At 34.7% G+C, this 15,646-nt stretch overlaps 1 protein-coding gene across 1 annotated transcript in view; it reads right to left on the minus strand.

Moving 5' to 3' along the window:
- Positions 1 to 4,130: 4,130 nt before the first annotated feature.
- LOC131801473 (uncharacterized) overlaps positions 4,131 to 15,646 on the minus strand; it is a 59,463-nt gene continuing 47,947 nt past the window's right edge. Inside the window, exons 2-5 of the mRNA XM_059120228.1 lie at positions 4,850 to 5,072; positions 4,666 to 4,779; positions 4,315 to 4,467; positions 4,131 to 4,253 (exon numbers count right to left, since the gene is read on the minus strand). Coding sequence (XP_058976211.1) covers positions 4,146 to 4,253; positions 4,315 to 4,467; positions 4,666 to 4,779; positions 4,850 to 5,062 — 588 coding nt within the window. The 5' untranslated portion in view covers positions 5,063 to 5,072 and the 3' untranslated portion in view covers positions 4,131 to 4,145. The remainder of the gene's footprint in view (positions 4,254 to 4,314; positions 4,468 to 4,665; positions 4,780 to 4,849; positions 5,073 to 15,646) is intronic.

Here is a 15,646-nt window from a genome sequence, read left to right on the forward strand (position 1 = left end):
TCTAGTACCTCCACCACAAAGGGTATAAGTTTTGAATAAGCAAAACGTTTATAAAATCCGAAATAAGCATCAGATTCTCTTTATATTTCACACATCCCATTATTTCTACTAACACAAGATCTGTCGGTCCACTCCTTTTTTGGTCAATATTGGCCAACTGCTTTGGAACCTGCCCCATAAAGGGTCAACAATTTGAAAAATTATAGTTCATGGCTGGGGGTATACAGCTGTCTGCAAAACCGACTGATACTATTTTACTTTTTTTTAATGTCTTTCCGAATTTCATCCGAAATTCCTTCCCAAGCCTCCTAGAACACGGCCAGCCAATACCGTCTTTGTGTTATTGTAAAGTTTTGCACTTAAGTAAACATTTGTGCACAAACGTACTCGTATAAATGTCATAAGCACACACAGACACACAGACTCATTCGTACCTCCATCTATTTGTAAGTTTCGAACTATGTGAATGTTTCTGTCATATTTGTTAAACTAGAAGTTAATGCTTAAAAATGATGCTGGTGGGCTTGTGCTACCAATGCTGGTGTACTTCTGTTGCCAATGCCATTTGACGGTACATGCTGCTGGTTGGATGGGTGGTTGGTTGGTGCTGAGCTTAAATGCAACTTGTATAGGTTTAAAATGTTTATTGTGTTTTGTTTTTCCTGTTGCTTTCATTCATTCCTTTTTATTTTGGTTGGTTCTGCTCTCCGCCTGTGGCTTTGGCTTCCAAACTAATTCTCATTCGCAAAGATATAGACGTCTCGTGGGCATCGAATTATGACACTTTTAGTGGTTTTTTGTTCAAGAAGTAAAATGCAGGCAAAGAAAAAGAAACGCAAAAAAATAAAATGTTTTAAAAAACTTTCCGTTTTACCCCCTCTGTGAGCTGCTATTGGGATTTTGAGTTCTGCATCAAAAAGGAAGAAATGATTTGAGTTGTTTAAGTTTATATATTTTTTCGAAAAAGAAGAAATTGTGGAAAAAATCATTCGTAGAAAAAAGGAGGATTTTTTTTTCATTTGTTTTGTTGTTCTTTGCATTTGTTCAGCGTTTGTTTTGTTGATATTTTTTTTTTCTTTTCGTTTTTCTTTATCACTTCCGTCATGTTTGAAGTTCTATGGCGTAAAACGGAATAAAATAAAGTTTCCCAATAAAATTATGAAAAAATCAAACTTTTTAATTTGATGCAATTTCCTTTTCCACTGGGAGAGCCAGAAATCCTGAATGATTCACTTACAATTGTCTAGTTTTGGTGGTTGTGTTTTTTTTTTTTTTTTTTTTTTTTTTTGAAATGTGGCCGATTGATTTGGATGGAATAGAGGAATAAGAAATTAAACAAATATTATCAGCACAACACAAAAATTATTATGATCTCTGAAACAATGTGTCTATCCAAAGAAGGGAGTAATGACTCCATGCTGACATCAACCAGAAATATAAATATCATAGGAATTTTGAACCAATATTTTCAATATTCATATTCGAATATGCTTTGTTTTCAAAAATACAGAAATTTGCATTTTATGAGAACAATTAATATTTACACTTTTCGGGGATGTACGAGGACTGGGCCGAGGTTGTCTATTTTCGCACTTGAATAAAGGAATACAGTTGGATGAGTAGGAGTTTCACAAAAAAATTATCGGACAATAATTTAAAATTTTACGAGATGTTATCACCATGGAATTTTATTGGCAAAGTGCCAGATATAATTGACTGATATTTTTGGCCCTTCCACATACATGCAGTATGGAGGGTATATTAAGCTTGTCAACAAAGTCAAACGCCATAATTTTTATTATTTTTTCTTTTTTAATTTTTTTATTATTATTTAAATGAAATCAAAAAATGTCGGAAATAGCTTCAAATTTTAGAATGAGTTTAGATTTGTTCGAATTGATCACCTTTGGTACGAATTATGACCTTCAAACGGCCAATGATACCGTCACACTCACCCGAATGTTGCTCTGCGGTATTTTGACAGATTCCCGGCGAAGCACTTGCTTGAGGTGATCGACATTTTGGTATTTTTAGTGCCAACCTTGTATCCAAAATACTCCAGACACAATAGTTCAACGGATTGATATCCGTTGATTTTGGTGGTCATTGTGCGCTGGAAATGAAGCGAGGAACCTCATTTTGTAACCATTCTTTGCTGGAGCGTGCTGGGTGCGATGGTGCTGAGTCCTGTCCTGTCCGAATGTCCAAGGTCTGCGGCAAAAATGTTTGCGTGCCCAAGGCTTTAACACACCCTCCAGAACATTTTTGCGATAATATTCGGCATTTATTCTGATGCCACGGTCGATTAATACGAGCGGAGAGCAACCATCGGCTGTTATGGCGGCCCACACAATCACCATGGCCGGCACATGAGTTCTGGTGCCCAAACGAAGGTGCTCGTTTTCATCTGACCTCTTTGGCAAGTAAACATTATCATTTTGCTGGACAACGAATGATTTCTCATCGGAGAAAACCAAATTTGGCAGTTCACCAAAGCGGACCAACCAGCCCAACGGACCAACGGCCAAGCGGACCAACCAGCTCTTTTGACTCTATTTTCTTTCTGAAATTTCAATGGCTCTACCCCGAACTCATTTTTCAATATTTGCCGAACGAAATGCCGAATGGCGATATTATCAGCTCACAAGCCATTTTTCGGTCACTGCGACGCGGTTTTCGATCAAGTCGCTTCTTTACTTTTCGAACCATTTCCAGTAGGCAGGTTAAGTTCGTAAATGGGCCATGTCGGTCCGCGTTTTCGTATTGCCCCCATTTTCCCGATTTTCGGTATCTCGATGATTTCAGCAATATTATTCACCGGAATCGTTTTAAATTTCGTATTGGAAGATCTCATATATTGTAGTAATATGACAGAAAATTTCGTATGCAGATCCACGTCTTCGTATAGTCCCCATATAACGATACCTCCCTATTTTCGGTATTTTGGTGATTTTTGCGACATTATTTACCGTAATTATTTCGTACTTGAAGCTCGTAAAGAGTACTACAGCCTATGGCAAAAATTTTTGTATGAAGGTTCAGAAATTCGTATAGCCCCCATACAAAGGTATCTCCGGATATTCGGTATTTTCATGATTTTAGCGACATTATTTACCAGAATTATTTTGAATTTCGTATTTGAAGCTCGTAAAGGGTACTACAGCCTATAGCAAAAATTTTTGTATGAAGGTTCAGAAATTCGTATAGCCCCCATATAGAGGTACCTCCGGATATTCGGTTTTTTTATGATTTTAGCGACATTATTTACCAGAATTATTTCGAATTTCGTATTTGAAGCTCGTAAAGGGTACTACAGCCTATGGCAAACATTTTTGTATGAAGGTTCAGAAATTCGTATAGCCCCCATATAAAGGTACCTCCGGATATTCGGTACTTTCATGATTTTAGCGACTTTATTTACCAGAATTGTTTCGAATTTCGTATTTGAAGCTCGTAAAGGGTACTACAGCCAATGGAAAATTTTTTTTGTGTGAAGGTTCAAATCTTCGTATAGTTCCCATATAACGGTACCTCCGGATTTCCTTATTTTCATGATTTTAGCGACATTATTTACCAGAAATATTTCGAATTTCGTATTTGAAGCTCGTAAAGCTGTGTGAAGGTTCAAATCTTCGTATAGTCCGTATTTTCGTATTTTTTTGTTGAAATTTTTCAAGTTCCATCCAAATGGTGAAGGGTAGTAAAAGTTCGCCCCTGCCGAACTTAGCTGCTTTTTTACTTGTTACATTTGAATCTTATTTATAAAAAGTTTTTTTTTTATAATTTGTTTTTTTTATGATTACGATTTATTTACATGTCAATTTATTTATGTTATAAAAAACTAGAACTTATCACAGCAAACATTTAAATATAGTGGCCATGTTCTTAACCAATTGTTGTTCTTTCATATATACATATGTAATCATTATATATAATTATGTACAGTTTACACTTAAATGTTATACAGTTTATTATAGTTTTAGGATCTAGTTTACAAAATATATTCGGAAAACTAATTTTTTTTAAATCCCATGCAATTTTAACCAATTTGTCAAATATTTCAATTCCCCTCCCCTTACTACATTACGAATTATTTTTATATTCTATGAATACTAAATTTATAGATTGAAGTAGGATGTATGTGTTTAGCCTTTTACCAGTGCCTTCAATTGTTTCTTTTTCTCCGCTGCCAAACTGTTGGCAAATTGTTTGCTGGCCTCTTCTCTGTATTCTGCCAAATTGTATTTTGTTGCCTAAAAACATAAATTAATACCATTTTTTAAATGTCACTATAATTAAGATATTAATACAGACATTGAAAGCATCTTGAAACTCGATTTGTGCCAAACGATTGAGGCCTCTGAAATTACGTCCTAGAATGCGGCCAAGTTCGTAGCGTGATATCTGATAACGTTCGGTAGTGGTTTTCACTTCAGAACTATCCGTGCTATCTTCACTGCTCGTTTTCTGTTTAGAAAAAAAAGAAGAAAATGATCAAAAATCCATTCACAAAAGCTCTTCGCCTTAGTAAAAAGGCGAAAATTTAAATTATTTTTTTTTTTTTAGAAACTAATGTGCTTTTTTTTAAATTAATCATTATTTTCATTTCATTATTTTTCACTTGTGTGTCCAAATTTCCTCAAATTTGAACACTTTCATACAAACCGGTGCTTCAGTGCTTGTACTGCGTGGTGTGGGTTTCGACGGCGCTGGATCCGAAAATTGACTATTGAACATATTATACACCTCATTCAAGGTATCTCTCGTATCAGTATATTGCTATATGACGAAAATGGAAAATTTGATTTAATTAATACAGTAGCCCCTTCCGGTCACATTTCATACTTACCTCCACAATTAGATTTTTGGTTATGACCATTTTCTGAAAGAAATCCCAAATGCCGCGTTTCGCCCGATGACCAGTCCTTTCCTCGAGCTGGACTGGTCTATCAATTGTCGTCGAAAGTGAGTTGAAACCGTTTCCATCCTCATCGTTCATTTCCATGTGAAATGATTGGGAGACATTGAGTATGAGAAGTGCAGCTATAAAAATTAACTTCATTTTCGTTTCGCTGTAAAAAATTAAATAGATTTATAATTTAATTAATTTGTCATAAAAAATTGGAAAATAACATTTAACATTTTTTTCATCAAGTATGCAAAAATTCTGTAAAGAAAGGTCAAAAGTCGGGCGGGCCGACTTTATGATACCCTACATCAATATACGTATTTAGCAGAACTACCAGTTACAAATAAACCCTTATATAACCTTTTAACCTTTAACCTTTTTTAATCCGTATTATTACTTTGGAGCAGTTGTAATTTGGAAATAGACATTTAGGAGATATATCCAACTCTGAATCAGTTTCCACCAAATGTGATGGAGGCAATTGTACCTCTCGTGCCAAATAGCATTGTCATAGAGTGCATAATATGACATATTAAAATATATTTTTCGCAGCACCAGATATATCGGAACCGAGTTTCGACAAATGTCGTATTTACTTCTAAGATAAATTCTGTTGACTGTAAAAAAAAATCAGTAAATTTGAGCTGATTTACATATTAGGTGCACAATAACTGTCGAATCGGATGAAGATATATGGTAGCTATATCTAAATCTCAGTAGATGTCAATAAAATTTGGCTGAGGTATTTCTTAGCTGTATCTGATATCTGGTACCAAATATCATTGTTGTGGAGTTCATACTACGAAAGTGGGGGACTTAGACCTCAAATCGGTTGAAACATACACATGGGAGCTATAGCTATATCTTTACCGATTTTTTCATACCTTGAAGTATTTCCACCAAACTCAACTCCATTTGGGCCATTTAAATTAACGTCAATGGGATAAATATATATGTATAGCCTCAGTCAGTTATAATTATTCGAAATGTGAATCCCAGAATAGAAGAGATTCCAGAAGGAGTGGGCCGAAAAATTACATATTTATATAAGATCTCTATTTGACAGAAATATTTTGATAAACCACGTTTGAAAAGAATTGCAGACTTTTTTGAATGTTATTATAAAAATTTTAACCCTTTGTGGGAAAGGTGCCATAAGCAGTGAGCTGATGTACCCCTTCTTCACACCAGATCTTGTTATACCCTCCACCATTCTATGGAGGGTATATTAACTTTGTCATTCCGTTTGTAACTCGTCGAAATATTTATAATAGTATATATTTTCTGGACCAGCGTAAAATTTTTAAACGATCTAGCGATGTCCGTCCGTATGTCTGTTCGTCTGTCTGTTGTAATCACGCTATCTTCCGAACGAATTGAGATATAAGGCTAAAATTTTGCATACATGCATAGTTTACCAGTAGGCAGGTTAAGTTGGTAAATGGGCCATGTCGGTTCACGTTTTCGTATAGCCCCCATGTAACGATACCTCCCGATATTCGGTATTTTCATGATTTTTGCGATAGTATTTACAGGAATTATTTCAAGTTTCATATTTGAAGTTCGTAAAGGGTACTACAGTCCATGACAAAAATGTTTGTATGCAGGTCCACGTCTTCATATAGCTCTGATATAACGGTACCTCCCGATATTTGATATTTTCATGATTTCAGCGACATTATTTACCGGAGTTATAACAAATTTCATATTTGAAGTTCGCAATGGGTACTACAGCATATGACAAACATTTTTGTATGCAGGTCCACGTCTTCGTATAGCCCCGAAATTTCGTATTTAAAGTTCGCAATGGGTACTACAGCTTATGACAAACATATTTGTATGCAGGTCCACAGCTTTGTATAGACCCCATATAACGGTTGCTCCCGATAATCGGTATTTTGATGTTTTCAGCAACATTATTCACCGGAATCGTTTCGTATTGAGAGATGTTAATGGTTACTACAACCTATGAGAATAAATTTCGTATGCAATCCGTATATCGTAAATAACGGTACCTCCCGATATTCGATATTTTGATGATTTTAGCGACAATATTTACCGGAATTATTTCAAATTTCATGTTTGAAGTTCGTAATGGGTACTACAGCCTATGACAAAAATGTTTGCAGGTTTACGTCTTCCTATAGCCCTCATATAACGATACCTCCCGATATTTGATATTTTGATTATTTTAGCGGCATTATTTACCGGAACGGTTTCAAATTTGGTATATGAAGTTCGTAATGAGTACTACAGCCTATGACAAAATTTCGTAAGCAGGTCCACCTCTTAAAGTTTTTTTTTTTTAAATTTTTCAATTTTTTTCCAAATGGTAGAAGGTATTAAAAGTTCGGCCGAACTTAGCTTCTTTTTTAATGGTTTTACTAAAACTATTGGGATGTGTGAACTTTTTAGAGAATTGCATGAAAATTTTGACCCTTCATGGCGTAGTTACCAGAAGGAGTGTGGCGATATCTACCATCTCCACAAAAGATCTTGTGTTATATATAGAGTTGTGCCTAGTTTAAAAGAAATCGGATGCTCCATTCGAATTTAATGAGCTTTATTTCTATTCAAAATTTTGGCCCGTGGGGGAGGTAACAGAAGGAGTGGACCCATATATCCCATATTTACATCTGATTTTGTGTTACTTAAAATAGTGGAATGTGTGAATTTGAAATTGGATTCCTTTTTCATATTTTATTAGAGTATAATTATTCCAAATGTTGACCCTTCGTGGGGGAGGTACTTGATGGAGTGGGCCTATATTGTCCATTTTCGTATCTGACCTAGCACTGACAAAAATATGGGCAATTGCAATGTTTTCACAAAATCGTATGATATTTTCTCTTTCTATAAGGTAAATTATTTTCTTTAAAAATGTTGACCTTTTGTATGGAGTTGCCAGGAGGAGTGGACCGACATTGCCCATCTCCAAACTCGATGTGAGTTTGATAATAATATTACATTGTTCTAAGTTTGGACCAGATCGGATTCACCTTTCGAGAGATATCGTGCGCACCAGCCAGTCAGAAGAATGGACGGGCGGACGGATCGACTCCAAATGTTCTGAAATTCACACCTAAGGTCTAAAACCGTTATTTCGATGAAACAGAATGATATATACCCTCCGCAGGAATAACCAGAATGCAGGCTTTGTTACATATAGTTGTCACTACCAGGTTATATCATTGCTAGATCTATGTTTGAAAGAAAATATTATTTGCAAAAAACTTTAAGAAATTAAAAAAATATTACACATCTGCTTACGAAACTCAATATTTTTACAAGGGTGTATGGCAGGTTAAAGGAACATAATAATTTCTTCATGCACTGTCCATCATGGTTCACTTTCATACCACTTCTCCCCAAACTAAATATTCATCTTTACATCACAGATAGACATAATTTCCCCCCTCCCACATTTCTATTATTAACACACAAATCAATACAATTGTATACAATTTATTACCTATAAATTTCATCGGCTTAATTTTAATCCTCAACAATTGTAGCATCTGAAATATTTATTAACTTATGGATTTATACATACACGCATGTATGTGTATGTTGTACGATTTATTGTATTAGAATTTTATCAACCGCAAATCTTAATCGTTTTCTCATTACTATTAACATTAATTTAATTTGCAATGTTCGATTAGACAAACCAATTACGACTATTGTTGTGCAAATTAATTTTTAAAGTGTGATAAATCAATTAATTAACCATTTGTGGAAGGGCAATCCATTTAAATGGCTTTTGAACAGTCGTTGAGTCAGTCAGTCAGTGAGTGAGTGAGTTAGTCGTCGGTTTATTTGCTGCTGTTGTTCTTGTGATTGCATGCTCAAGTGATTTTTAACATTTCTCAGAGATTTTTACAAAGCACATCGATGAAAAGAAGTACTTACTTCAAGAGTTCTGCATTTGGAGTGTATTTACATTTCGATAGTAATTCAATACTTTAAGAATTTAATCAAACCGATTACAATAAATTGAATTTTAATATGCATGTGAAGAGGATTTTAATTAATTACGTTGGCATGGTGTTAATTGGGAATGTTGAGTTGAAAAAAAAAAAACAAAAAAAAACAATAGCTAAGTTCCTTGAGAGTAGCAATTTTGAGAGTAAAGCTTTTGAAAATATGTATGTAAGAAATAAGGCCCAGTATTTAATTTACTTATATAATAAGAAATTAGAAAAACCGTGGGTAGGGTAAGTGTGCCTAAGTTCGGCATGTCCCAGTAGTCGGCACTTTTTATTTTTAAGCCCAAATAAATGAAACTATTATAACTAAATCTATTTTGTTTACTTCAAATATATTGTCAGCTATCTTTGTGTACAATTTCGCTAAGAAAAGATGATTTATTCTAATAAAAATTAAGTTTTTGTCTGTGAAGGTCCTCAACAATCCATATTCTTAAGAAAGGTACAAAAAAAAACGTCGAATCAATTTAACTAAACAAAAATATTATATTATAATGAATTAATTTATTATTATTATTAATTATTCATACAAAAAAATTGGTATGCCGACTGTTGGAAAATGTCATACCGACAGTTGGCAAGTGGTGCCGTCTACTGGCTAAAAGCATTGTTTTAATAAAACTACAAATTTATATAATTTAATAAAAAGTTATTAAAACTTTATTTTTTATTACAAAAACTATACAAAATTTCGAATCTGAATAAATTAACTTTTTAATAATTGAAAAGTTCCACTCAGAATGGTGAGCGATTAAAAACGCGAAAATCCTAAAAGTGCCGACTACTGGTAGACTTACCCTATATCAAAACCTGCGTCAAAAAACCTGTTAAGTTCGGAGGTGCAGAAGTTTCAAAACCCGAAACCATCAGGAGACAACTCTTTTTTTCCAACACCTGCCATTCGTGTTTCATATGCTGTTCCTGGAGAGTATTTAGCAATCCATTTAGGATTTAGGAAATATATTCCGTAAAAATGTTTTGAAAAATCATCATATAAACGTATGAGAGAAGACTTCCTGTTTTTCAATGAGAGAAGACTTCCTGGATTTCAATGAGAGAAGACCTCCTGGTCTTCAATGAGAGAAGATCTTCTGGTCTTAAATGATAGAAAACTTCCTGGTCTTCAATGCAAGAAGATGTCGTAGTTTTCAATGCAAGAAGATCTCGTAATCTTCAATGAGAGAAGATCTTCTGGTCTTCAATGTGGGAACACCTCCTGGTCTTCAGTAAGAGAAAATACCATCTGGTCTTTAATGAAAGAAGACCTCCTGGTCTTCAGTGAGATAAGATCTTCTGGTCTTCAATGCGAGAAGATCTCCTTGTCTTCAATGAGGGAACACCTCCTGGCCTTCAGTGAGAGAAAATACCTTTTGGTCTTCAATGAGAGAAGACCTACTGGTCTTCAATTAGAGAAAATCTTCTGGTTTTTAATGAGAAAATATCTTCTGGTCTTCTATCAGGGAAAACCTCCGGGTATTCAATAAGAGAGAGAACTTCCTGTTCTTTAATGAGAGAGGGCCTCCTGGTCTTTTAGAAAAAAGCATCTCGTCTTTTTTGAAAAAGGTACATACTGGTTTTCTACGAGAAGACCTTTCGTTCTTTTATGAAAAGACTTCTGGACTTCTCTTAGAAATTATTTTATGAGGCGACCATCTTTTCTTCCAGAAGGGCATCTTCTCATTTCTTATGAGGAGACCCTATAATCTTCTATAAAAAGACCATCTAGAAAAAGACCTTCTGGCCTTATATGAGATGACTTACTTGGCTTCTTAAAGACCACAATCTGAACTGCTAGAAGACCTTTTGCTATGCTATGAAAAACCGATATGGTAGCGTAGCCCGACGTCAAGGAAGTGGATGCAAGAAAACGTGAGCTGAACATATCGCAATATTCCAATCTGCAAATATTGAAAAATGAGCTCGGGGTAAAGCCATAGAAATTCAAAAAGTGCAAGAACTCACACCGGAACAGAAATAAATTGGTGAATTGGTGAACTGCCGAATTTGGTTCACGCCGATGAGAAAACATTCGATGTCGAGCTGTTTGTAAACAAATAAAATGATCGTGTTACATGCCAAAGAGGTCAGCTGAAAATGTGCACCTTCGGTTGGCTACTAGAACTTTAGGCACAGGCCATGGTAATGGTGTGGGACGCCATTGCAGCCTATGGTCGCTCTCCGCTCGTATTAATCGACCGTGGCATCAGAATAAATGCCGAATATTATCGCGAAAATATTCTGGAGGGTGTATTAAACCCTTTTGGCCGCAGACCTTGGACTTTCCAACAGGACTCAGCACGCGCCACTCAGGAATCAGGAATGGATCTCCGGATACCAATCCGTTGGACAATTGTGTCTGGAGTATTTTTTGAAAGCGGACACTAAAAAATACCAAAGTGTCGATCACCTCAAGCAAGCGCTACGCCGGGAATGGGCCAAAATACCGCAGAGCAACATTGGGGCAGCGTGTGACGGTTTCATTGGCCGTTTGAAGGCCATAATTCGTGCCAAAGGTGCCCAATTCGAACAAATCTAAACTTATTCTAAAGTTTGATGCTATTTCCGACATTTTTTGCTTTAAATCAATAAAATTTAAAAAAAATGTGAATATTATGGCGTTTGACTTTGTTGCAGTTTTTGTATCTCATCCTGTATATATGTAAAATTTTTGGGGTGTCCACGAATATTTCGAGTTGTTACCATCGGAATATATATATATATATATATAATATATAATATATTGGTGGAGGGTATAATGAGACCTAAACCAAATACAAGGTATAATGAGACCTAAACCAAATACTAAAAATCTGGAATAGCTAACTTCGATCGATGTATATTAGTATTTTCAATGCCTGACATCCATAATAATATCAATGCCTGAACAGAATTTCAAACCACTTCGTGATTTCTAAAAAAGAACCTGGCTAATTCGATATCGAATTTTACATTTACGAAGAATATAAAGAGGTCTACAGGTTCAATATCAATTTAAATTTTGGCATTTAGATCAACTAGCGGTACCATAATTGTTGTATTTATGTTCCTAGCTACATTTTCCAACCAAATGTGCTTCAAATTGGCATTTTGGATCCAAATGGCAAAAACATTTTTTATTTTTACAAAACTTTCATGTGACGGTTATTCAAAATTTAACTGAACGATTTAACTATAAATTCAGGTTTTCACTGAAGCATCTACAACCTTCGTGTCGATTTAGTTTGGTAAATAATTATATGCACTCGTTCCGAAGGATGCAAATTGCTTTGTTTCCCAATTAATTGCTTTGTTTCCCAAAAGTTAAAACTGAGCTTAATTTTAGTTTATTTAGATATTAATTTAATAATACCATCAAAATGTGATAAAAAAAAATAATTAACATTTAACATTCCGCTTGACATAGATGGCTATCAATAAAATCGCTCATCATAATTAATAATTAAAAATAAATGTACAAAAATATATATGAAATTTAATTTATACGTGAAATGTTCAGAATGCTCGGTGATTTGTGCAAATTGCAACAAAAAAGAAACACACACACATACACACACTTTGCCACACATTCACACAATGGTTGTATAAATTTAAATTATTTTTTGATTAACTTAACATCGATGCAAATCCTCAATGGAATTTTCAATAAAAATATCTCTGATTAAGTTAGGCTGTATTTCTAGCCATTGTTGATTGGGATGATTGTATTGCTCGCTCTGTGGGTTATATTGCTATGGTGGGGGGTTTAATTTAATTGATTGTGTGTGCGAGCACGGTCAGAGGGAAGGCAGGTGGTGTCCTAGCCAGCCACCTAGGACAAGTGATGTTGCCGCGCAACTGTTAACAAATCGGCAAATCTGTTGCTATTGTTTATAACAATTTCGTATCGAAATGATTGGTATTTTGTTGTTATGCTATGGTATTGTTGTTATTATATATACGGGGCTTTTTTGTTGTTTTGTTGTTTGCAAATAAACCAAATTGCAAAGCATTACACAAACCCATTATTAGTATGTATAGAATTTGTGTTGTAATTGTATGCAATTCGTTATTACAAATGAATGCGTACTAATTAAATGCAGAAATGTGAACGCATTTTCAAACACCCACATGATGCGTGTATATGCAAATGTACACGCGCACATACATATATGAGGAGATAGAAATATACTCATCAATTCACCAAATTAGTTAGGGTTTGGTATGGAAATGAATAGAAGAAGCCTATTGCTTTTGGAGATGATCACAAAACTTTCGGAGGTTGCAACGGATCAATACCAGAAAAAATTCTTAATTTTGAAATGGAGGTCATTATCACGATTGGGAATTCCGCATGGGGCTAGAATTTAGGGTTAGGGTGAGGCTGAAGCCCAACAATTTGGATGATCATCGAATATTATCAAGTGAAAAAAATACAAAAATTTGCGCTAAGCCGTTAGTATTTTAATTTCAGCGAAATCACAAATACCTTTTCAGAAAAGATCACAACTGACCGTTACATGGATGCTCATGTCGTATATATAGCAAAATATATACAATCTCATATATCGACATGTAAAAAAGCTGTAAGCTTGGCCGACTTTGACTTTGAATACCCTCCACCATTTGAAACGAATTTGGCAATTAAAAAAAAATATAATAATAATAAAATGCATAAAAAAATCTGTTAAAATCTTACAAATACCGAATGAAGCCGTTAGGGTCTATGCGAAAAAAACGGTGTATAATGTAGGTAAAATTATCAATATAGGGAGGTAGTATGATATGGGGGTTATACCAAAATGTGGACCTGCACAGACACTTTTTTGTAATAGGCTGTAGTATCCATTTGAACTTCAAATACCAGATTTGAAACAATTTCTGTGAAAATGTCGCTAAAATCATAAAAATACTGAATATCGGGAGGTACCGTTATATGGGGGATATACCAAAACGTGGACCCACATGGACCTGCATTTCAATAGCAGAAGTCCTGCAGACATAATATACATTTCAGTAAAATTTTATCAAACTACTTTATTTCCTTCGGAAAATAGAGTGATTTCAACAGATGGACGGACAGACATCGCTGAATAAGAATATATACACTTTTTGGGGTCTAAAATGTATATTTCGGCAAACTTAATATACTTTCCATGTTATGTTGGAGGGTATAAAAAGGGTGGTATTGGTTAGACTGCTTATAACTCAAGAACCAAATCAGAATGGCCTGTTGACTGAAAAAAAATAAAATTTAGAAAAATCGCATAAAAAATGCCAATAAAAATATGGGTATCGTCCTTAAAATTTTATATTCGTTCCAATAGTTCGTATTAGTACTCAAATATATCATATATATATATATATATATATATATATATATATATATATATATATATATATATATATATATATATATATATATATATATATTTTTTTTTAGTACTCAAATATATCAAAACTTATATTTTTATAGTTTTGCCTTGTTAAGGCGAAGATCATATGTTTTATGATTTATGTGTTTGTTTTCTCTTTCGAGACGAGCTTAATGATCAGGAATTTGCAGTGAAAAGGAAAGCCAGATAGACACTATCACACACTCACCACTATGCGACGCGTTTCGCCGTTGGTTAAGCGGCTCATCAGGCATATTTGGTGTGGATGATGGCTTACAAGGGCCGTTCTCCGGAAAGTAGTATATATTTCGAACTTATTGCAAATTAGCATATGCGAATTATACACTAGAAACTCGACTCAAGTTCTATTCAGCCGAGCCTGGCTGTGGGATTTGAACCGCGGACCTCGGTGTGCAGCCAACTAGAAGTTGCCGTCTTTACGTTCAGAGCCATTGACCCGTCTTCCTAAAGCAGCACTAAAACAAGTGTATGCATTGGAAGCAATGTAGTTGTTGTGGACAAAAAATCCATCACTACAAAAACAAAACTTTGCTGTAAAAAAGATCTACCAATAGAACTTGAGTCGAACCTGGAGGGTTTCTAATGTATAATTCGCATATGGTAATTTGCAATAAGTTCGAAATATATACTACTTTCCAGAAAACGGCCCTTGTAAGCCATCATCCAAATATGCCTGATGAGCCGCTTAACCAACGGCGAAACGCGTCGCATAGTGGTGAGTGTGTGATAGTGTCTATCTGGCTTTCCTTTTCACTGCAAATTCCTGATCATTAAGCTCGTCTCGAAAGAGAAAACAAACACATAAATTATATTTTTATATTTTTTTAATTGCATGTCCAAAGCTAGCAATGACCTCAGTATCAAATTTCAACTCTTTGGCTCTATTCCTTAACCCAATATCAAATTGAGTAACATTTGAAACGTATGTCCAAAATAATTTACATCTCTCATTCCTAGACACCAACAATGATCCAAATTTGGTACTATTTGGTACTTTTCGTACAGTTATAGTACACATTTCTAAAACCACTTCCATATTTAAACTTCAGATACTAGTAGAGACCTTAATATCAAATTTGAGGATCCCTGCCATATCTCATCACCAAATAACAAATTTAGTACCACCACTAGTACTTTTCGTACAAATATAGGACCCGTTTCAGAACCACCGCCAAATGTCAAACACAGATACGATCAGTAATCTAAATAATAAATGTCATGATCTCAATCTCATATACCAACAGAGACCACGATACAATTTCGGGATACCAACTCTATTCCTTCGCCCAATACAAAACTTACTACTTTTACTACAATTATGGTATACATTTTTTAATGTACCACCTCCATATCTC

The sequence above is a fragment of the Musca domestica genome, unplaced genomic scaffold (genome assembly GCF_030504385.1).
Source record: "Musca domestica strain aabys unplaced genomic scaffold, Musca_domestica.polishedcontigs.V.1.1 160, whole genome shotgun sequence".
NCBI lineage: Eukaryota > Metazoa > Arthropoda > Insecta > Diptera > Muscidae > Musca > Musca domestica.